The following is a 23,888-nucleotide window of genomic DNA, read 5'->3' as shown; positions in this document are numbered from 1 at the left end:
GTTTCAACGAACCAGACTGATGACGTCAACGACTGACAAGCATTTTCACTTGAATGTAAAGATGACTTTCTCTCAGCTTGTCAAAACGTCAGTAACCAAAAACCCTTTTCAGGACAACCCTCACCCTAACCATCACAGTATAAGAACCAGTAGATAATTTTGACTTTCATGTTGAAGCTTCCTTCGATTTAAAGTCACCTTTACAAATCACGAACATGCAGTTACTCAATACATCGTGACAAAGCTCCTATAAAAATGGATAACGATTTCTTTCTCTGAAATAATTTTAGACCAATTGTTTCAGATAAATCTGGGCAGTGAAGAGTATGTCTGATTGATATGAGTGAAAAACCAAACTTTCGATTTTGTATTCGTAATTGCGTTAAGTTTGTTGACGAATTCTGACTTATATAAAAACTTATATAAAAACTTATATAAAAACGATGTAAATATAGTTTTACATGGAATAAATACTTCAGAGTGATAAATTCATCTAATGTCACTTCACTGCTTTTGACACCTTAACCAGAAATTCGTATAAACTTTAATAATGCATATCAGTTATTTTACACAATTAGATTATTATGAGCTCGAAGTTTCTATGAGGTGATAGTCGAGTGATAGCCACAAGCCCATATGGGCTTGTGGCCGCAAGCCCATACTCATAGAAAATCTACAGAAATAGGAAAACCATGAACTTGATTTTTCATAAAGTAAATGGTTTGAACCCAGGAGTATCAGTAGTTCGTATAGTGTGATCGTCCGGGTGAGAGTAGTTCTGAGAAGAACTGTTGTTGGTGACTGACGTTTCGACAACCTGAGCGGAAGTCATCTTCAGAGTCAAGTGAAAAGTTGTTGTCAGTCGATGATGTTATAAGTCTGGTCCGTTGAAGCTGATTGGTCAGTTAAGCCGTGATGTTATTGGCTGTAAGACTCGTGTAAAGTTTGTCATCAGTAATTGGTCAGTTTCGATCCGTCTATTGTTAGTCTAATTAATTCGTTCTGTTCCGTCTATTGTTAGTCAAATTAAGTCGTTCTGTTGGCGGTTCGTTTGTCGCTTCTCTTTTCGTCGTGAATAAGTCGTTTGTAAGGTGCCGGTAGTTGTTGACATCTGTTGATAGGCTTCTGTTCTAAGTTTGTGTACCAGCTTTCCAGAGTCAGTCGTTGAAAATAGTTAGTACTGTAGGTTAAGCATTCAGCAGAGTCCCAGTCGATTTTGTGTTTAGTAAGTCGGTGGTGTTCAGAAATGTGATTGTTGACATCACCATTTCTCGTCGCTCGTTTGTGTTCAGTCAGTCTCGTGGTCAAGTTTCTACCGGTCTCTCCGATGTAGGAGGCCTGGCAGTCGGAGCATTTGATCTTATAAATCGCTCCCTGTCTGTTGTTAGGTTCGTCCCTGTCTTTAACGTTGGTCAGTAAATGTCGTAACGTTGTTATAGGTTTGTGAGCTACACGGATATTGTAGGGTTGTAGGATCCGCGCAATAGTCTCAGAAGTGCCCTTGATGTAGGGTAAAGTCGCTGTAGTAACAGATGTCAGATTTCTGTCAGTTTCAGTAGTTCTGTGAGTGTTGCGTCTAATAAAGTCAGTATTGTAGTTGTTCTTGTGGAAAACGCGGTCAAGGTATTTGTTTTCGTCAGATAAACTGTCTGGTGTGTCACAAACTAGTTGCGCTCGTCTCGTCAAAGTCTTGATAGTCGTAGCTTTGTGGGAAGTCGGGTTGTAGGATGTTTCGTCCAGTCGCCTCCTCATACTATCACTTCGTTTACATCAAAATGAAATGTCCAGTCGATTTAAACTTGAGAAGAATTTAATAAAACAATTATTCCATTCGCCCTTGTTGGATACGAGTCGTTATAGCCAACTCGGCGCTTCGCGCCTCGTTGGCTATTTACCACCTCGTATCCAACGCGGGCTCATGGAATAATTGTTAAATAATCTGTTACTGAAGAATAAGAATATAATAATCTATAATTATAATAATCTATTACTGGATTATAATAATCTATTATTGGTTTATAACGATCATTAGGATTGATATTAATCGGATTAATATTAATCCGAGTTGTCCTGTAAAAAACATTGAACATAGGCAGGCTATTGCCCAGGCTACCTGTGAACCTGTGAACTATGGTCGGTATAGTCCGGGCGAAGACTGGGTACAACAACTGGGAACAACAACTTTGCACCTCCAATAGTTTACAGCTTTGAACTTTGATTTTGTGCTGTAACCCGCAAAGTTGTCACAACTGCTTAGTAACAGCAATGGAAGGAGCTTCTTGTTCATCGTTTTCTACCTAAACGAGCTGCTAAGAGCTGAAAACAAGTGAAAATGTCTGCTGGTACAAGGCGAAGGCTCGAAGATGCACTGAACGCGGGAAAAGACATTGAAAATGACAGGTAAGGAAATTATTAGGAATTCAGAACGACTTTCAGCAGATTTCAATCAAAAATTTGATTTAGCGGCAGAAATTGGTCAAATCGATTTCCCTCATTTTTTGCCCACAAATAGCCTTGAGCTAGCCTTGAAATTTGATATAGTTTTTTTTGTCTCAAAGCGCTTTACATCCGTGAAAAAACTAGAAAAAGGAATTTCGCCCACAAGATCGCCAAAAATGGCCGAATACAAAGCTAAAATTTGGCAACCTAAGTTTTAATTTGGTTCGCGTGTAAAAAAGAACTTGAATTTTTGGATACGTTTTCTTGAAAGGCAAGGTATTCAGCTTCTAAAAATAGGTAATAACTTGACTTGAGCGTCATTCGAGAATTAATTACGAATTTTGTAAAAGTACCTTTATTTACTTATGGGAAAATCCCTAATTTATTGATAAAGTTCAGAATTTTTTTTCGCCATGTGCCATAACTCCAAATTTCTTCAAACTTCGGCTGTGGAACCCTTTTATACTGTTATAAATTATGTATAAAATTCAGCCTGGGTTCTCTTTCGAGAGATTTTCGGGGCGCCGCTGAATTAACCAAATTTTAACGAAATTATCAGCAAATGTAAACAATGGTTGCTGGTTGTTCATTTCAGCGGGCTTGTTGAAACATCCAATATATCTTTTGAAATTCCTTTACAAACATATCTCCGTTCTTAAGATATAAATTGGTTCTTGAAATTAAAATATCATGGCAAAAAAATTCATTCTTGGATAAAACACTGTCATTAACAGAAGAAATATTTATTTTACCCGTACGTCGGTAATTAATTTGGTGGTCGGCATTTCGTGATTTCTGTAGATTCCTTGTCGCCGTAAAGTAAACAGTAGGTGTAAAACTGCTTCGTGAACGAACGCTGTTAAAAAGGATGGCAAGATTATTTAATGTATTTGGCAGATAAGATGCTTATTAAATGCTTACCTTTAAAACACGATACGTAAAACACATCACTCAGGATACTTTGGCGTACTTTTTACATTTGGTGTGGTTGATAATGATTTTGATTGACGTGTACAAATTAGAAAACCTTGATACTAGCGCGGGAAAAGCTTAGAACGCGAGTTTGAAGGAAACGTGTTTTTTTATCATTATTTCTGTATGGAAGCGAAGTGTTCTTTTAGCGCTATTGTCGGAGATCCCTGCACCTACGAGCGAAGAGATAAGGCGAAGAAGACAGAAGTTATTCCGTTGTTATACTGTACTCGAGATATAGGGGGACATAAGTCTACATGGGGGATTTCAGATGTCGAAACAGAGGTTGATTTGATTCTTGCCAGAGCAGCAGTTTTTACTTTTCCTGAAAACATTGGTCAGTTCACTATTTGTCCCTACCACCGATCTTCCTTGGGAACTGGATGGCGCCGTGGATCTCAGCGATGCCAGGTTCCTGAGAAATTATCGGGCCATAGCGAAGATAGAAGATGGCCTAAAGCAGAGAGAGGCCTTGGAAAATGGGGAGCAAAGTTGATACATCAGAGGACAGGTGTATTTATTGCCGTCGGATCAGGTTTGTACAGATAACAATGAACATACATAACTAATAAACAAGTAGTAATTTCTTTTACAAACTAAAGATCATTTTCGTAAACAAAAAATTCATACTCCGAGGGATATGCCAGCCTGGTCACGTGACTTTGTTGTCAAAAGTAGTTCTTCTTATCACACGGGAAAAACAAACACTGATGACAATGTCCCATTCAATGTTAATATTGATTTGAATTTTTATATGTTTAAGGTGTTTGTCGTAACTGTCGTATTTTACTTTCAAAACTGGATTGTGAAGCAGAATCTACAACAGAAAGCGGAGAGGCACTTGCTGAAGAGCTTAGTGACGAAACAGAAGTGCTCGTCCCCATCGAGAATCTTACCATAGTGAGTCTCTAATACTGAGCCCTTTTTACCTTTTTTGTACTGAGCGTGGTAAACAGTGTAAAACAATTCAAGACAAGATACTACTAATGTAAAATCCGAAAGCCCCCACCACCCCCCACCCCCTCGCCCAGGAAAGCCCCTCCCTCCAAGAAATAAGTTCTCTAAAAACCTGACGCAAGAACCTTTCAGATAATAAGCGCTCTCGATTTAAAGCCAAGAAAGTACAATTTTTCGGATTATAGGCTGCTGCTGTGGAGGTTGTTTTGTTAGTTATAACAAAAAATGCCCCCCTACCCCACTAAACGACTAAGCGAACTGTTTAGAGTTTTAAAGTGTTATATTTAAAAAGCTTTGCCTTCTGGTATTGTATACCCCAAAAAGAGAACGTACGGAATCACGTCCCAATAGAAACACAAATGCATTGCAAACATCCATTTAAAAATAACCTCGCCTCCCCTCCCCCCATCGTATGTAAGCCCTCCCCGGAAGTAAGCCCATTTGAAAAAGAAATACAACTGCTTACAGAATTTCAATAAAAACTCTGTCTATTGGTTGTTTACTCACAGAACAATTAGATTTTGAGATAAAAAAAGGCGTGGCACCATACTGGGGATTCCACTCTACCCTGAGAATATTTTGCCGGTTTTTTTTTGCGATCTCTGTTGCCTAAAATTTCAGAAACACAACTGTTGTTCCCGTTTGACGTTCCCAGCTTTATTTTCTTTTTGTTTTCTTGCTCCAAATTATCTTGAACTGCCCATAGATTTGCATTCAACCTTTGCATGTGAGTTGTTTACCTTGAGGGAACGTAAATTTCAAAAATCATTCTCGTTGTTCCGTACATATATAATCCAATCAGACGTCAACGGAAAGCTGTCCTCGACTTCTGATTGAATAATAACTGTACGAACGAATGTAAACTCATTAAAAGTGGTCACACTTTTGGGCCATCTGTTCTAATGTATGTTTCATGATAAATTTACGCACCTTAAAGCGTGGTTTTCACTAGCGACGCAAGCACAAGCGCAAGCATAACAGCTCTTATTTCATAGTGAAAACGGCTTCGACGCAAGCATAAACACAAGCGCAAGCACAAGCACAAGCACACGAAAAGGAAAAAATGGTCCTTGTGCTTGTGCTTGCCGCAAGTACAAACACAAGCATAAAAATTCAATGCGCTTGAGCTTTTGCTTGCTTTGAAGCCGTTTTCACAGTGAAATAAGTGCTGTTATGCTTGCGTTTGTGCTTGCGTCGCTAGTATAATTATTATTGCCTTTCAGTCGGGACCAAGAAGTCAAGCTCCTGTTGCAGCAAGTACTCCTTTCCAATTGCATCGTGACGATATCGAGAAAGACGCCTCTGAAAGTATCCTTTCTATACAGTTAGATGCGTCGTATGATGATACATGGAATTTGACGGAAAACGTTTCCACATCGACGGTCGTAAACGCCCCTAATTCCTTAGCGCATTTGAACACCTTTTTGGAAAGTAGAGATGTCAGCCCTATCAGGTATACACTGCGAACACCGTGGGATGACGCTAGTGAGCGGACAAAACGACAGCATGTGCGTAAAGCTAGGGAAGCCGTTTCAGCTGTTTTAAGTGAAGTAGCACCAGAGGAGCCAAGCCAGTTATGGCACGCACTCTCCGAATCTCAAGAAACGAAACGGTTGTTTAAAGTAGATGCTGAGAGGCGTTCTGCAACTACAGATGATTCACTCTTAGAAGCCCTTGCAACTTGCTATAACAATGCGGATCAATGGGATACTCGCAGACAGATTCTCTCCATCATGGCCGACAAAGCTAGTTTTGTAAAGATTCAAGAGTGGATACCTGGATTAACCAGATATCGTTTCACGGTGGCTAGACAGCATATTCTCCTCCACGGACGAGGTGCGCCAGTTCCGCCGCCAAGTTCACGAACAAGAATGGTGGTTCCAGAAGACAAGCTGGCACATTTTCTGGACTTTATTACTAGTCCTCATATCATACAAGATCTTCCGTTTGGAGAAAAGGTGGTCACACTATCGACGAAAGAGGTAATCAAAATACCAAGCGTGGTACGAAATATAATACCTGGGCGTATTGTTCAGCAATACCAAGCCTATTCTAAAGAGAGTGGCTTTACTCCTATGAGTCGCAGTACTCTTCTACGTATTCTTGAAGTGTGCCCTGCTTCCACCCGGAAGTCGTTGCAGGGAATAGATTACATTAGTTCAGCTGGTGCGGAAACCTTTGATATCCTTGGAGGTGTTGCTGACCGTTTGGGAGAGATGAATATGGGGATGTCGTGGGCAAAAGAACAGAAAGAATATCTAAAGAAATGCAAGCGTTACCTAAAGACTGATTACAAGGTAAGTGTACCCATTTTCCTTGATCTGTCTGTTTTCTACAAACTGAAGTAGAAGCTTACGTTACTTTTCAACTCCATATTTTCCCCTGGATGTTGAAACATGTAGTTTATAATAGATCTTAGCTTACAATCTGGGAATCAAACAATCGGTGTAATTTATGGCAACTGTGGAAACAAAACATGGAACGAGAAAGTGAAATATCAAATTAGTCGTTCTTGTCATGTACACGCTCTAACCTACTTTTGTTTCGAGTTAACAAATTGACATCAGTTTTTTATGCGTCTGTCCTGTTATTGATGATAAATTGCGTCATAACATTGTCAAAAAAATTCGAATTGTTCAACTAACCTTTAATCCAGTGAAAAGTGGTCACAAAATAATCCGCAAGAACGCGGTTCAGCTTCTTAACTGACAGCACACATTCCCGCTCACCGCCAATTTTCAGCTCTGAATCCTCGATAAACATCCTCATCTTTTCGCTCTCAGGCTGCACTGAATAGTTTCTTAAGCTTTAACCGATAAATTATAGATGATTTCCTCATTGAAGACAACTAGTTTTGTGCAATAATTCTCGCCTCATCAAGAATACAGCGCTAAATCAGTGCTGAAAAGTTTGACGAAACCTTCGCTGTTTGCGTCAGCGACGCGTTTTATGCGTCCCTCCTCTTATTGACAATGAAAATTAGCCAATCAGCGCGCGAGAATTCGCTCAGTTATTGTTAAAACATATTTCACATAGTTTACTTGTGACATTAGTTTTGTATGCTTCAATTCGCAGGTTCATGTCTCGGCGAGCTCGGATGTCGCTGACCACTGCAGAGTCTACGCACTCAACGACCCTAAAGACCGTGATTACCAATCCCAGTGTTCACATGAGCACAACACCAGCTGTGACAATTGCGATGATCTTACTAAAACTATGGACGAAATCGAGGCTGCAATAGAGAAGCTGGCTTCTAGTGATGTAAAAGAAGAGCTTTGTTTCGTGATGAGAAAAGCTCGGAAAGACATTGTGAACTGGAAAGCGCATCTGCTGCGGTCAGTAAATCAAGAAGAAGCAAGGCTAAGCCAACTGGATGCACTCAACAGCACTTCCATTGTTTTAGTCCAAGATTGGGCTATGAAATTTCTACCCCGCAAATTTAGAGAAAGCCAGACCGATTGGTACGCAAAACGTGGTATTTCGTGGCACATAACTGTAGCCATCAGGAGAGGCGACGACCAGAGCCTCCAGATGATGACGTTCGTAAATGTATTCAGGAGTTGCAACCAGGATGGCTGTACAGTACTCTCCGTCATGTCAGCCAACAACATGACGTTTCTATCAAGAGGCTGGATTTTTGCGATTCGCAAGCAGGCAAAGGAGCGTGTGATAGGAAAGCAGCTGGCATTAAGTCCCATATGAAGATTTATCTCAATTCAGGGAACAACATTGAAAGCGCAGAGGAAATGAAGATGCCATTCTCTCAGCGGGTGGATTACCATCGGTTAACGTTACCGTTTCAGGACCCCCTGAGCCCGAGACAGTCTCAGCTATCATGTTGGAAGGTGTCAGCGCTATTTCAAACATAGAGTACACCGACGAAGGGCTGATTGTATGAAGGGCCTATAAAATTGGTCCTGGGAAATTGATTCAGTGGGACAATCTCGACTTCCAGCCAAATACGGAAGTTCCAGGGTTATCAGCAGTTGACAGCGTCACTAACGGACAAAAAGCGAACTTTACAACAATTCAATCTAAGAAACCAAAGATCCCTTCGAAACAGGCTGACACGCCGGCCCCAAGCGATTCACCAAGCTCTGACGAATCCTCTTCTGATGAATCAAATGTAAGTCTCTTTTCCTGTCCTGAAGAAGGATGTATTAAACGTTACCAGCGTTTCTCCTCACTTCAGCGGCACCTTGATTGCGGCAAACATCACCGCGCTATTGAAAACGAGAGTCTTCTTGACAGAGCCATTACTGGTTATTCAGAGAGACTTGAAGTGCAATCGGGTACCGTCCCAAACATTCCAACAGAAGTACCTAAACCACGACCGACAGGAAGCGTGTCTCTTCCTATGGGCTGGGCATTGCGGTCGTCGCAAGTTAAAAGAACTAGATTCAATACTAGTCAGAGAGATTACTTGACAAAGAAATTCGATCTTGGAGAGACATCAGGGCAAAAAGCAGATCCAGACTCTGTTGCAAGAGCCATGATGACAGCCAGGGACAGTGAAGGGAATCGTCTCTTTACAAGCGCCGAGTTTCTGACTTCCAAGCAGATAGCAAGCTTTTTAGTCGCCTGGCTGCTAAGCGACGCCGGCAAGATGTAGCAGATGTTAGTGATGAGGAAGTGAACGCAGAGAGGGAGAGTGCCCTTCAAGAGTTGACCAATACAGTCATGCAGGAAGTGTCGCTGGAGCATCCAATAGTTTATGACTGCTATAACCTATGTGAACTCGTCCGTTCCTCGAAGCTGTCTTCTTTTGCTATTCAAATGCTAAAAGAAATCTGCAATCACTTTGAACTCGACACCAGTCATATTAAGGTGAAACGAAAGAAGCAATACGTGGATCTCTTGGTTTCTTTTTCGAAGAATTGTTCCTGCCAGAAGTAACTGTGACCAACACTGTTCAAGGCCAGGAAGAATATATACTCGCTTTCTTTATATAAGAACCTTTATTTTTTTTTAAGAACGTCGATGCTGGAGACAGAACGAATTTTATTTCAAATCAGGTACGAAAATAAGTATTTTTTTTCAGGAGCCATCGATTATGGCCCCTGATCATTTCAAATTCGATTATGGCTCTGATCTTTTTAAATTCTGACCTGAAACTACCAACAATTTGCATTACTAATTGGCGACGTAAACATGTACATTTCAGTAAGGGATGAATTTACTGCAGTACCAATTTCATAGGTGACGGAGCAGGGGACTGTATTCCCCCTCCCCCAACAAAAAAGTGGGGTAAGCTCCCCCTACCTCCACCCCCTCTCCCATCTTTCAACAAAACTGCTCTTCCCAAAACGCTACTAGGAAAGGTCCACAACCTGTAAGATCGTATTTGAAATGGTGGCATCGGCGACTTCAAAGCAGACATGTTCTGCTCTCCTACGTCTAAAGAATTACCCCCAAAAAGCGCCATGAAGCAGGATCGTCTAAACTACCTTGTATTTACCAATCGTTTATAGACACACAGTTGTTGAAATAATTTGGGAAGATTGATTGTTTCAAACGGCGCTCTGTTGCATCTGACTTTGGTTTTAAAATTTTTAAAAAGGGCATATCTTTCGGCCGAAAATTAGACGTTCTAATGTAGAAAAGAGGGTGTATCTTGGGATTAGCGTGACTTAACCGTGCAGCTTTATCGACTTCATGTCCACAGTGTATCCACTGCTTTATTCCATAGCTAACCATGTTTATACCCTAATTTTAATTCTTTCTGCCGGTTAACTCTTTCCATTGACCATCAAAAACTCGCGGTCTACTGAACAAAAAACCACGCAAAGATGTAGTTTAGTTTAATTTCGCTTCGTTCCTACATATGTGTCGAACAGTTCAGTTTGTAATTTGATCATTTCTTACAGTGTTCTTTAATTTTCGCTATGTCACACAAAACTAAAAAATTTATACCATTTATTACTTGGAGTGTTTACGGAAGACCTTAATTTTTACTTAACATTTGATTTGGAAAATCTTTCTTTCGGTATTGTGTTACTTTAAATGCATTAATTGCAGTGACCCACAATACAAATTAGTTTCTATTTTCGTCTTGCGACATGAAATCGACAACTCGTCAAGATATGTCTCACACTCGAGAAATTCATTCAGCTTGTTCCAGTTAAATATTGTTACTTTGGCGCTCAAATCGAGTTTATTCTACCTGTATTTAGGAAACAAGATATTGGCTTATGAGTACTAAGAACTCGTAACACAACTGTCCGGCTTAAATCGCCTTTTTTGGCAAGACCGCTTGGCGCCAAAACACGGCAACAGTCCGCTGTTTACAGTTGCTGATGTTATTTCGTTAAAATTCGGTTATTTCAGAGGCGCCTCAAAAATCTCTCGAAAGAGAACCCAAGCTGATTTTCATGCATAAGTTACAATAGCATTAAAGGCTTCCACAGCCAAAGTTTGAAGAAATTTGGAGTTATGGCACATGGCGAAAAAACATTCTGAATTTTATCCCTAAATAAAGGATTTTCCCATCAGTAGATATCGGTATTTTTACAAAATTAGTAAATAATTCTCAAATGACGCTCAAGTCAAGTTATTACCTAATTTTAGAAGCTGAATACCTTGCCGTTCAAGAAAACGTATTCAAAAATTCAGGTTCTTCTTTGCACGCGAACTAAGTTAAATCTTAGGTTGCCAACTTTTAACTTTGTATTCGGCCATTTTTGGCGATCTTGTGGGCGAAACTCCTTTTTCTAGTTTTTCACGGATTTAAAGCGCTTCGAGACGAAAACAACTACATCAAATTTCAAGGCTAGCTAAAGGCTATTTGTGGGCAAAATGTGAGGGAAATCGATTTTCCAATTTCTGCCGGCCGATATTTGAAATTTGCTGAAAGTCTTTCTTCACTGTTGACAGCAAAAGTCTCGCTATTATCAACATTACGATTTGCTAATGAGGAAAGGTTGTATATCAATCTTAAAAAAGTAGCATGTATATTTGTAGAATTTATTTGTTTATTCTTGAAAGCTTTAAAAATGTCTGATGCTTAATGTAGTTTACTTCGCTTGCTTTTATACGCGATCGTTCAGTTTGTAAGACTTTAAAACCCCACAGATCTTGAAGTCTTTAGTCTTAAGTGTACGTTGATTAAATTTTAATGTCGTGAATGTATTCCATTCATTCTATTCGGAAAGTGATTCAAACTAGACTTGTATAAATGACTGTCTTCGACGGCCATTTTTTCTCTGCCAACCCCAAGACGTAGCTTTTAAACTTATAGCTGTGACAATCAAAATGTTTGCAAACAAGTATAGGCAATTTCAAACCACTGGCCATTGTGTTTATGTTTGATCTTTGTTCTAAACTAACTACAAAATAATTACAGGGAAACTTTTTGCACCTCACTGAATAAAAATGGAATCTATAATAATTATTGTTTTCTGCTTGTTTGTAAATGCTGAAGTTCTCCGAGGTCTTTATCTCAAAGTAGTAGGCCTCAAGGTATTAAATTATAATCTCTTTTGCATCATACCTCAATAATGAGGACATTTAATGACAAGTTTAAAACCATTAGCAACTTAATTAGCAGCAGCCTTTGTTGGAAAGTGTTGTGTGAGAAAGACTTTGATTCTCAGTTGTTGCAAAGTGGTTTATTGCAGTGATTGTTCTCATAATTGTATCATTTGCATGATTGGTTTATATTTGCATGTTAAAACCTACCGTCGATTGCATCTACCTGTAAACGCACACGCTAAAAACATGTTTTCAAATGACGTCAAACGTCAGCGTTTCAGGTGTCAAACTTTAAAGTTTAGCATATCGTAACAGCAACTTTCGCGCCGAAAGTTCAACACATTCCGGTTTCGAAATGGCGGAAAGATTAGATATAGAGACTTCTTCTGAGAAACTGATGCTGATCTGTGTCAATATGCATACACAGGTTCACTTGAATCATTTCTGGTGTAAAGTTTCGCCCGTACTCATTGTTTATGGTGAGTATTTTGAGTGCAAAAGTTCGCGCTACGGTCTGCTAAACTTCAAAGTTTGACACCTAAAATGCAGACGTTAAACGTCATTTGAAAACATGTTTTTAGCGCGTGCGTTCACAGGTACAGATGCAATCGACGGTAGTAGGGGTGGCAAATGTGAGACAGCGAGACTGACTGAGAATCATCGTCAGTTACTTTTCCTCATGTGGGGAATAGGGTGGGAAAGGAATTAAAAAAAGGTGTCGTGAAAAACTTTGACACAACAAGACCTGTTAGATTTGGTTAAAATTCTGCTAGGCATACATTTTTGCACTTGTCATTCACAAAGCTTTCTGAGAAGTTACACATGCAGGTGATGGGTGTCATGAAATCTTACTGTGAAATATTTGGCCAGTCATTTGCAATCTAATAAATAAGGAAAGCAACCACTGTTTCATGGCAAATCCCCAGGGCGGGGGGTACTTGTAGTATAATATATGACGGGGAGGTCCGACGTATTTTTTCGGTTGAAAATTTACACCCTCGGTATTTTTTTGGGTCAAGAGATCTGTCATATAATTTTTTAGGTCTTAAAGTCTGTTTTATTGAATAAATCAGTATAGAGGTGCTAGGTCTTGTACTTTTTGGGGTAGAAAACTTTGATGTCAGATATTTTTTTGGGTGTAAAATTTCAGGCTCATGTCGGACCCCCCCGTCATGTATACTGCAAGTACCCCCCTGGGGGCAAATAATGTAAAATGCAAATAAGGTGGTTGGAAACAAATGGCCTGGCCCTGGTTGTTCAAACACTGGATAACGCTCTCCAACAGATAAATCACTATCAAGTGGATAGTGTAGTTTTTTTAAGTGTAGTTTGTTTTGTCAACACTTATCCACATGCAGGACAACAATTAATTGGGTGGAGTAGCACTATCCATCTTTTGAACAACTGTGTCCAGGTATAATCTGCAAGAAATGGATGACTGTATGATGAGTTTCAATTTATTGTTCAAGGTAGTGTGCATGCAAAATTAACTTCATAAAATAGTGTGGTTTTCCACTGGCTGTCATGTATGAATGAAGCGGAAAATGTTTTTTCTCTCACACTGCTGGGAGTCTGGGTTCCAGTGTGTGGGGGATATAAGAGTATAAGGGCACATTTTCAGTGTTAAGTTTAGTTTGTTTTTTGCCATCAGCCAGTGCCTGAAGTGCCCCCCGCCCCCTACTCCCCAAGTTGTGATATGCCTATTAGGTGTTTCCAGTTCTTCATTCTTGTGGGCCCTCATCGTGTTATGAGCTTTCTCAGACTGCCATTTTTTTCAGGTTTTTTCAGCTAAGAAATTTGTTTCCAGTTTTTTGCCCAATTGTAATGTTTTATTACAATGTTAGTTTCAATAAAGGTCAGGATATGTGGTTCAGCTTGGCATGTAAAAGTCTGTGTCTGAGCCATGAGGCTCATACAGCCGGAGCTTATCCCGGTTTCCGTAGCATTAAGCGACTAGGAGTATTGCTACTCCCCCCTGGATGGGATGCTAGTCCATTGCAGGGTAACCCCCCAGCAGTAAATTCGCCAGTACCCATTTGTACACCTGGGTGGAGAGAGGCACTGTGAGAGTACAGTGTCTTGCCCAAGAACACAAAGCAGCGCCCCGGCCAGGCCTCAAACCCGGGCGGTTCGACTCGGAGTCGAGCGCGCTAACCATTAGGCCACCGCGCCTCCCACAGCTTGGCATGGCTCCCCTAGTAGTGTGTGTGTGTGTGAGAGAGAGAACTACTGTAATACGTTCATATAAAACAGTCCTAGTCTGGATTAATTGATTGGTTGATTACTGCATACTTGACTCAAACTGTGTTTTAATCTTATTTCTGCAGTGATTCTGTGACTAATGGAAGCAGTACACTGCCGTCAGTAGAAGTAGATTTTGGAGATGTGATGGGAGTATACAGTGTTAACTTTTCATACAACCAGCAGTACTTGGTCTCAGGATGTGGCAATGGTGCAATTCAGGTACAGTAACTGTAAAATATCTTAGTGCCAGTCACGTGCCTTGATATGAAAGCATTTGGTATGAACAGACCTGCGTAAATGAAGGTTATAGTCTGACTAGTTAGAACTTACACCCGCTTTCAGTGTTTCGTTCATAGCGGCTTTCTGTCAACATCCATCTTTGGATGTGCTAAACAAACAACACAGATCGAAATCCGCCAATCAAAGCCCACCAAGTTAGAATGACCTTCTGACCTAAATTATGGGCTCTCTTGCATAAAACCAACAATGGTATGCATCAGTTTTAATTGGCTCATTTCAAACAGCACGTTGATGAAAGACGGATGATGTCGAAAGATGTAACACTGAAAGCAGGTGTAATAAAAGGCTGGTTATTAAGTCCAGTTTCTGTAGCATAAGGCAGGGTGCAAGAAAATTGAATTTTTCAGCTACGGGCAAGCTGTATATTTAAGCCAGAATGTACTAGCCCAAAATCATAAACTTTACTTGCCCAAAAAAGTCCTTATTATTAAGCACGATGCTTATATCATGCTGCACTTGCATGTCGGGCATGCAAAGGATTAAGTCCACTAGCCTGACAGCAAAATCCATAATTTTCTCAAAACTCAACTCTCAAGTGCATTGTGTATGTTGCAACATATTAAGTAAATTGTTTAAAAGGCATCCATTCAGTGAACATTTTGTTTTAACATACACTACGTGTAAATGTATCTTTTTTAAAGGTGTATGAATGTAGCACAAGAAGAAAGAAGCGGCCACTAAAACATGGTTCTCTATATGGCCTTCCTATAACATCGGCCAAATTTTTCCCTTTTAAAGATGACCAGTTGATCACTGCAAGTAAGTAATGATACTCAGTTGATAAATTCCATAGAAATCGTCAATGAAATTGCCACAGAATTTCAACCAGGCTGTCTCAGTTAACTTTCCAAGGCTTCCTTTTTTCAGTCCTCTGGTTCTGAGTACTGTTTTTAACTGCAGAAAAAGTTTGAAGTGCAACCATTGCTTTTATTGAGATGTGCTGCCGTTTTTAATAAGCCACACACAAAATGTGTCATGTTGACAATTTAATCACCATCAGGTGGGGAATTTAGAGCATAGTGGTATTGTCATTATCAAGCTTGTACCTTGAGTCATCCTTCTGTACTCTGCAAGCTTGACGAAACAAGCAACTTTTGAAGGTTTCATTGCAGGATCATTATGGATTGGTTTTGAAAACAATAAAAATGGCCGAAAGGATTAAAAGACCAAGATGTTAAAAATTTGTTGAGTCATGTTTTTGAAAGCTAGCAGTAGGCATGCATAATTCAACTGGAAATCTGATATTTTCGGACTTCCTATCAGGGTTTTCCAGGGTCGGTTATTTCCTGCCCACTGGTTAAGGAGAATGAAGACTCTAGGCACAAGGTTGTATCATATGGAAATTTCTTTTATTGTGGGACCTGGAGAGCTCAGTTTTGTGTGGTTGAGGCACTGTACATCATGTATATTATGTTGGCAGTATACAGTAGTTCTAACTTTAAAGTATGTTAAGCCTAGAGTGTTACCATTTAAATGAAAGCTATTGAGAAGTACATGTACTTTCCTGTATAACAGTTTACAACTGTGTGTAATTCTGCACAAGGTGGTTGCAACTTTTAGGTCTGTGGACAAAACCCCAGTGTGTGACCATTCAAATGAAAGCTATTGAGCAGTTCTTTCATGTGGTACTGATTGCTTTTCAATACAAATGCAAAATGAAATTTGGGGTTTTCAGATTGCACTACTGAGTTGGTAGTAAAAGGACTAACTTATATAACTTGTGTGTAACAGGTGCTGATGGTACCATGACTTGTTGGGACTTGGAATCATGGAATTTCTTTAAGAAAGTTGATGAACCCCATAATGAGATAAGTGCTATGGATTTCTCACATGACGGCAAGATTTTTGGAACTGCTGGTAAGGTAAGGCAATATACTACTTGGAGGGTCTCCAATAGGGTTTTCGGAAGGTTTTTAACGGCTCATCCCAATCCTGACTATTAATTGTTTCTTAATCCCTTGCCTCAACAATAAAACGTCTTTCAGTGGGTGTATTTTCCCTCCCAGCACTGGTCATAAAGGCTTTTATGACAAAATTATAAGCCGATTTCTTTTTTTTTGTGTGCAACTGGCATGTAGAAGACATGGGTGACTCGTGTAAGTCATAATAAATTATACGCTTTGTGCCACCTTATGCGATCACAACTCCATTTTCTATACAGATAATTACTTTTTTGCCACCAGACTTTCCTGATCTTGTTTTTTAACCAGCATTTACTGAATCCCGCCTCCTAAAATCACCAATTCATGTGTCCCGTTCATATTTTCATTGATTTCCTGAATCTCGCTTTATTGTGAGTCATTGCATGGTTGATTTTTCTAATACTGTGCAGTGTAAATTAAATTTATCATGTAGGAAACTGTAAACATGATTATGCATTTTTATCAAAAGATCGGGAAATGACTGTGAAATAAAAATGCGTTTAAATCTGATTACCGACAAGAAGAGCTATTGGCATATTTCAGTGGGCATCAATAGCGAACAAGTCAGTTTCAAGAACCAGAATTCTAGTTATGGGGGTAAATTTGACCCAAATTTTTATCGAGGGAAACAAAATTAAGTTCGAGTTAGCGGGAAATTGGAGTAATCCGAGTTCGAGTTAACCAAGTAAAAATGACTGAAAAGTGGGATCAAATCCAAGGGAAATGGGACTTTAAGCTCGAGTTAGTGCCCGGGGAGTTCAAGTTATCTGAGTTTGACTTACCGCCGTTCTACTTTAATCTCTCTGGCCAATCACAAGGGACAAAGGCAACCCTGAAAACCAAGTGCTTGTAGCTGCCACAAAGTGCAGGAAACATGTGCAAGGAATTTATAATCGGTTTGGTTTTACTTCTGACTTCTGATTAGTTGAGAAAGTGGCACACCATTTTGTAACCAATTACAGATGACAGTGAGGCAAAACTAATAAAAGCATTTCTGGATTATGTTTGACATTCAGTTGAATCTTGAACTAATTTTAATTAATATTCATTATTGTTACCTTCAAAGGATAGAAAGATAAGAGTCTATGACACAAGCACTCTACAACTAAAGCTGACATTTGGAGGAACAGATCAGCTTGAGTCAACAGAGTGAGTCTCTTTACAGAAACAAACAAAATGGATAAAAATCTACCAATCACAAAGTCTAACAAACTTAACCTTTTGACCCAGTTGAAGTGAACTTCTGTTTCCTGAGAGGTCCATTAAGATGATTGACGGCAGCACAAAGTGTAAAACGTTGGTTAATGATTGAATTTCAGAGTTCGCATCACTGAAAACTACAATAATGTAGCTTACACGCAGGTCCTGTCTGCTGGTTCACAGTCTTGAATCAGAGACAATTAATACAAAAATAAAATAATTTTATTGTACTTGTTTCTATTATGGTGAGCTGTCACCTCTGCTACTTTTTGCAGACAAAAAGACATTTTAGCTCCTGAAGCAGGTCATGGCAGAAAAGTATTTGCTCTTAAATTTCACCCTTTTGATGACAACATATTCTTAACAGGAGGCTGGGACAGATGCTTAAAGGTGAGCTTATGGACTTAGCATTAATAAACTAGGTCAAGTTTGAACATTCCAATCCTTAGGATTGGAGATGCCAGATGGTACACATTTAGTGCTGGAGTTATACTCCATTTTCTGCAGCCGTCCAAAGGGTTGCTCAAAAAAATTGCATACGCCCTCCTTTCACACTGCTACAGTAGAAAGACAGCATCCCTTTTCCGTAACCGACACTTACAGTAATAATGATAGTGTAAAATATTGCAATTGAAATAAATTCTGGTTGATTGGTTAACAGAATATTTTTACACGGTGATTTGATTGAAAAGTTAGGCCCGAAATGGTAACTTTATTCGTTTGTTTTGCACTGCTCACGGAAATCGGGTGACAGATAACAAATTGGATGGGATATATTTAACAATTATCCTGCCCGCGGCGCCTGATACTTAGCCGACGGGCCGTAGGCCGGGGCATCGCGTCCGCAGTGGGGATTGTTTTTCTGTCGACACATTTTGGACATGAAAACTGTAATTTGGCGCTACAATTCGGACGGATCTTCGCACCGATCGAGGATGTTTGTGGGTGACAGATATGTACTTTGGGCGCGCGCGCATCTGTTGAATAATAATGGCTTATACCCGTTGTCTGATTTTGTACCACGTGATGTGTTTTGTTCAATGAGGGTGCACAAAAATTAATCGGTGGGTTATTATAATAATTATTATTCATTCAAAATATTTCTCTGTTTCTGATTGGCTGTCAATCCCCGGTTAATTCTAGCTAACCGGCTAACGCCGGCCAAATTTGGAAGAAGGTTCTATTATACGACGATTGACGTCAATTGTCCTACATCAAAAAATAACCGATCGCAACCTCGTTCCCACGGCTTTAACCAATTGCAACCTTGTTCCCACGTTACACGGCAACTGCTCTGATGCTAAACGACTTAAAAGCGGAAAAATAGCGAGATTTGTGCGAGGAGGGTGTTATCCGCTGAAGCCGAAGGCTGAGGTGGATAACATACTCTGCCTCATCCAATAATTGATAAATATCCTTTGCATACATGTACTTGTAAAGTCACCTCTGATCTCCACTTATTAACACATTTTCTGCATCATTGCAGGTGTGGGATGTGCGATCTGATCAAGTGGTGCGTTCAATCCACGGTCCGTACATCTGTGGTGACGGAATTGATATCTGGGAGGATTCAGTTTTGACGGCATCTTGGGTGGCTCATGATGCACTGCAGGTATTTTTGTGTAGCAAGAAACAATTGTGTGTTTTATTTCAATTACTTAACTAGTAATACGTGACTCGCAGGGCCTCGCGAAGCTCTGGGTTGGGGAGGGGAGGGGGGGGGGTGTTATAAATACGGAGTGGATTATTTGAAGTTGAACATTAATTGAATTTTAACGGGCATGGCCGCGACACCCTCGTTCCCAGGGTCTACTCTGCTTTGAAAATGGCGACTCTTTCTGGTTCGTAAAGAGGTATAAAGCGTTGGGAAGCGCAGGCTATTTTCAAAATCATTGACAAATTATTGGATAGTCGCATTTTGGACATTTATTTGAGGGCATTAAAAAAAAAAAGAAGAACGAACGGCAGGAGGATTCGAACACTCCGCCCGCGCGCCCCTGATGGCGATGAAAGGTTTATAGCCTGACTAGGCGTTGAGGGAGTATTATGTGGAAATCAGTGTTATTTTAATCCGAAAAGAAAAACGATAAAAATGAAAGGCTCAGGATTCGAACCTGAATAAAAAATAAAAATAAAACCCTAGCCGGATTCGAACCCCCGCCCTCAGTACAAACAGAAGCTGAAGACACAAGAATACAGAGATTACAATGACTGAGACAAAATGATGCAGACAGACTTTTAGTAGAATCAACTGAACAGCTACAGGATAGATTACAATTAAAAAGGGAAAGTGATGCAGTGCGCTTACAATTAGAATCGGAGGAGGAGAGAAATATTCCAAATATAACAGAAATATTACAGTCTGCTCGAGAAAATAGTGCCACGCGTAGACAACAGCAACAATTACAGCAACAGCAACAGGAACTAAACAGAGATGATTATCTTTCCAATGGATGGATAAAAATGAAAGGCTCAGGATTCGAACCCACCAAAAAAAATAATAATAATAAAAAAACCCTAGCCGGATTCGAGGCCCCGCCCTCAGTCCCGAAGATCTGATTTCAAGTTCGACGCCTTACCATTAGGCCACCAGCGCGCGGCGGCCGTGTGACGTCATTTCCGCCACACACCAAGCTCACAAATAAATAAATAAATAAATAAATAAATATATATATATATGACCGTAAACTCCACACGAGATTTGATCCCGCCTGAGCCCTTTGAGGTACAAAATTATACACCCCGCTACGCTCGGCCTTCGGCCTCGCTTCGCGAGGAATAAGCAAATCTCTTAGCATTTTTGTCTTGTTTCTCTTTACTAATACAGACACTAGGGTGTTGAGGATAACATTTGGTTTTGATCCCTAGCTAAAATTACTTTGCTGTTCTTGAAACTTGACAACGTGCACAGATAAACAGTGTCCGTAAAGCGAGGTTAATGATGTATGTTTCACAGTTTGGGGATTTTCGTAGTAGCTGTTACTTGTGTCTTGTCTCTGTGGTAGATATGGGACTTTGGAAGTGGCCGTATGGTAGAAAAGATTCCATTTCCTCATGACGAGCACGGAGAGTTTCTGTACGTGGGCCGGTTTTGTGCCAGCAGTGACGTCATCGCAGCTGGAGGAAGTGGAACGAATGATCTGAAGATTATCAATAGAAAAATGAACAAGGTGAGGGAATGAATATGTTGCAAGGGAGGGGAGGGTGGGTCAGAGGATACCTCTCCATTTGATAATAACGTAACATGTTATAATGTACAAACAGTTCAGAGAAACATTCAGTAGGATAAGACTTTTCTTAGTATGAATTAACAGAATCTACAGTTGTCACTTGTAAGTATTCAAACCCGCATTTCTGATTAAAGCAGAGATGGTCTCAGCTTAAGTCAACACGCATTAGGCTTAAAAACCTTGTAAGCCCTATTTTTATATATACGACTTTGTAGTGAATGTGCAGGGTAATAAAAGCGTATCGGAATGAGCTGATAAGAGACTAGCATCTGTGTATTCAGTTTCTGATATAGGTTTGCATTCCATGTCAGCCAACGCTAATAACTAGATTACATTTCATGTAACGACAAAGCGCAGTTGAAACATAACATGAACGGGGTGTTTTATCCATATTTTATAAGTGCGCTGACAGGAAGTTTTGTTCCACACTCTATTTCTAACATTTTCCCTTATTTTATTTCTGTAGTTATACAATGTTTTATGGGCTCATCCTTAAGTAGGAAAGAATGGGGCAAATTTGTTTACATGTATGCGGCGTTTCTTAATAACAAGCAAAAATAACTTGATTCATTATGTTAGCTATAGTATTTCAAAACTGTAGCGTTAGGAATTACTTTTTTCTTTGGCTTCAATTTTGATGCCAGACAAGCTGATTTTTCTTTTCATCTGCTGTTTAAAGTCAGAAAATAAAGTGTTTGTCGCTGTTCGGTGTGGTTTATTGATGTTGATGTAAAAATCAAGGCAGAGATAGACTCCCCCCGAGTTGGGAATGTGTAGACATGGCCTCTGGGCTACTGACGTATTAAGACAGAATCCACCAGGAAATCGAGTAATATTAATTTTAGTTAGACAAAAATTGAGTACCAGAATAATTTAAGTCCTATTGCGTTTTTTCTACCCATTTTAAAAGCTAAACGATGTAAGTAATTATCCGTGATAACACCAACAACAATTTTTTATCAGAGCCTGAAGAAATGAATTTCAAAGTTCACAAGAACCCTGTAAACTATAGGTAAAATCTCACGTGTAGCTTTGAGTGGAACTTCGAAATTTTTTTTCGACGTTTGGTGCCAGACAAGCTGATTTTTTGTCCAAGAATAATTAGAATAATTAGAATTCAATTAGAACTTTAATAGTAATCTCCCCTTAGGGCTTTTCAGAAACTATTTACAATTTACTTTTTTCTTTGGCTTCAATTTTGATACCAGACAAGCTGATTTTTCTTTTCATCTGCTGTTTAAAGTCAGAAAATAAAGTGTTTGTCGCTGTTCGGTGTGGTTTATTGATGTTGAAGTAAAATTCAAGGCAGAAATAGACTCCCCCTGGTCGCATAAGTCCAATTGGCCGTTCCGAAATTGCGCAGGGAGCTGGGGCGAGTTTCAAATTTCAAGTAATCAATAACCAAGTTTGATGCTTTTAGGATGAACAGAGACGAAGTTATGGACCTTGAAACATGGTTCAAAATCCATACAAGCGTCTCTTATTTTGAGACAGCGTCCCCCAAAACCATAAAAACTCTTAAATTTTTTATGATTTTTGTGATACTCTTTAAACTGGGCAAACAGTGATTTTCATCTTAGTTCTTTCTAATAATGGGTCTTTGGCAGGATTTTACAGCTATGACAAAATGGATAAAAATTTTAAAAGTTTATATGGTTTTGGGGGACGCTGGCTTACAATTAAAAACGTTTGTATGGATTTTGAACCATGTTTCAAGGTCCATAACTTCGTTTCTGTTCATCCTGAAAGCATCAAACTTGGCCAAATTACCAATCTCACCATGATCTTTCATTTGGTTGCGTCAGGTCATCGATTACTTGAAATTTGGAACTGAACTCGCCCCTGCTCCCTGCGCATTTTCGGAATGGCCAATTTATATTCGAAGCCCTGCAGGATTCCGTCTGAAATCATTTATTCTTTCTAATTGTGTTAATTGTTCTTAATACAGGTGATTTCCAGTGTAGACGAGGGAGGTAAACCCATTCAAGCCTTAGATGTGTCAAGTGATGGAAATAAGGCAGTGATTGGCAGTACAGGAAACTGCATAAAAATCGTGACGCTTACATGACAAGGTTAACATGGCTGTCGACATAAGTCACAAATGAAAGACGAAGTTGCATTTCATGAAACGGCCTTCAATTTGCTGCTTATACTGATTCAAAAAAGGCAGTGGAGTTTTTAATGTTTCCAGAAGTTATTATACCGTTTGCTTTTTTATAAAGCTGTAACTGAGAAAGTTAGCCCTTTGCTTAATAAGCAGCTTAGTTTTGTAGAAATCTTAAAGTCTCAGACACAGTTGTAAAGTAAGAGTATTTTTTAAAATAAAATATATAACAAGTCAGAATTCCTCACTTACTACAAAGGCCAACTGCCACCAAAAAGGGGACACTTGGAGCGATTTCCATTTGTACTAAGAAGCCAGTTATTCCGGTAAATATTATCAAATGAAACGGTCTTTCCCACTGGAGAATTTTTGGAAAAATGGATTATCTTGAGAAGTATTCTCTTTTCCCGTTTTTACCGGAATGCTCGGAATACCACTGTAGCATTTTACTTTTTCGATCGGACTATTACTATGCTCCTTGACAAAATACACGGCTGTTCCGGTGGAAAATTAAATAGACATTCCCTGGGACCCTGTGAACAAGGTAGCGATCTTCTACGGTTTGCGTTTTCGAGTTTGCCCTGTAAGTTGTGCTGAAAAATGAACGTTTCGGCAGTGCTGCCTTCACTTGAGGCTGCGCTGCCTCCTCCACTGTTGGATAATCTCGTTCCCAGATCTCGCGGGTTGGCTACAAGCCGGGACCTTTCCCTGTCAGCGACCTAGGTGCCGGACATGTGCATTCACCGAAAAAACTCAAAACATCAACCACGCGAACGGAGTTGTGCACCCGAAAGGACACCACACCTGCACTACGACCGGAGTCATTTACGCCATCACATGCTGCCGTTGTCAATCAATGTACATCGGAGAGATTGGTCGTAGGCTTGCAGACAGGTTTGGCGAGCTTCTCCGCTCAGTTGAAGGTAACCACAACAACCAACGGTACCAGAACGGGGGATTCCCGTGGCCGAACATTTTAACCAAGGGGGCTACAATTCCATCCACGACATGTCAGTATCTGTTATTAAGCAAGTTGCTGGACCGGCGGCT

At 39.9% G+C, this 23,888-nt stretch overlaps 1 protein-coding gene across 1 annotated transcript; it reads left to right on the top strand.

Moving 5' to 3' along the window:
- The first annotated feature begins 2,168 nt into the window (after nucleotides 1–2,168).
- On the top strand, nucleotides 2,169–23,068 carry LOC144642747 (uncharacterized). The gene is made up of 9 exons (XM_078501803.1): nucleotides 2,169–2,400; nucleotides 14,166–14,301; nucleotides 15,024–15,141; nucleotides 16,114–16,244; nucleotides 17,371–17,453; nucleotides 17,780–17,894; nucleotides 18,991–19,116; nucleotides 20,510–20,674; nucleotides 22,683–23,068. Exons 1-9 carry the CDS (start codon nucleotides 2,333–2,335, stop codon nucleotides 22,800–22,802), a joined length of 1,062 nt encoding a protein of 353 aa, XP_078357929.1. The 5' UTR covers nucleotides 2,169–2,332; the 3' UTR covers nucleotides 22,803–23,068.
- Nucleotides 23,069–23,888: the final 820 nt, after the last annotated feature.

This window comes from Oculina patagonica, chromosome 2, assembly GCF_052425735.1.
Source record: "Oculina patagonica isolate OP01 chromosome 2, crgOcupat, whole genome shotgun sequence".
In the NCBI taxonomy this organism is placed as follows: domain Eukaryota; kingdom Metazoa; phylum Cnidaria; class Anthozoa; order Scleractinia; family Oculinidae; genus Oculina; species Oculina patagonica.
The sequence above is the reverse complement of the archived record's forward strand: the minus strand, read 5'-3'. Positions and strand labels throughout refer to the sequence as shown.

Excerpts from the sequence above, each read along its gene's own strand:
- LOC144642747 (XM_078501803.1), top strand. The coding sequence starts at position 2,333 with ATGTCTGCTGGTACAAGGCGAAGGCTCGAAGATGCACTGAACGCGGGA. Across the intron at positions 16,245-17,370 it reads TTTTTGGAACTGCTGGTAAG|GATAGAAAGATAAGAGTCTA; the intron begins GTAAGGCAATAT and ends TTACCTTCAAAG. Across the intron at positions 19,117-20,509 it reads TGGCTCATGATGCACTGCAG|ATATGGGACTTTGGAAGTGG; the intron begins GTATTTTTGTGT and ends TCTCTGTGGTAG.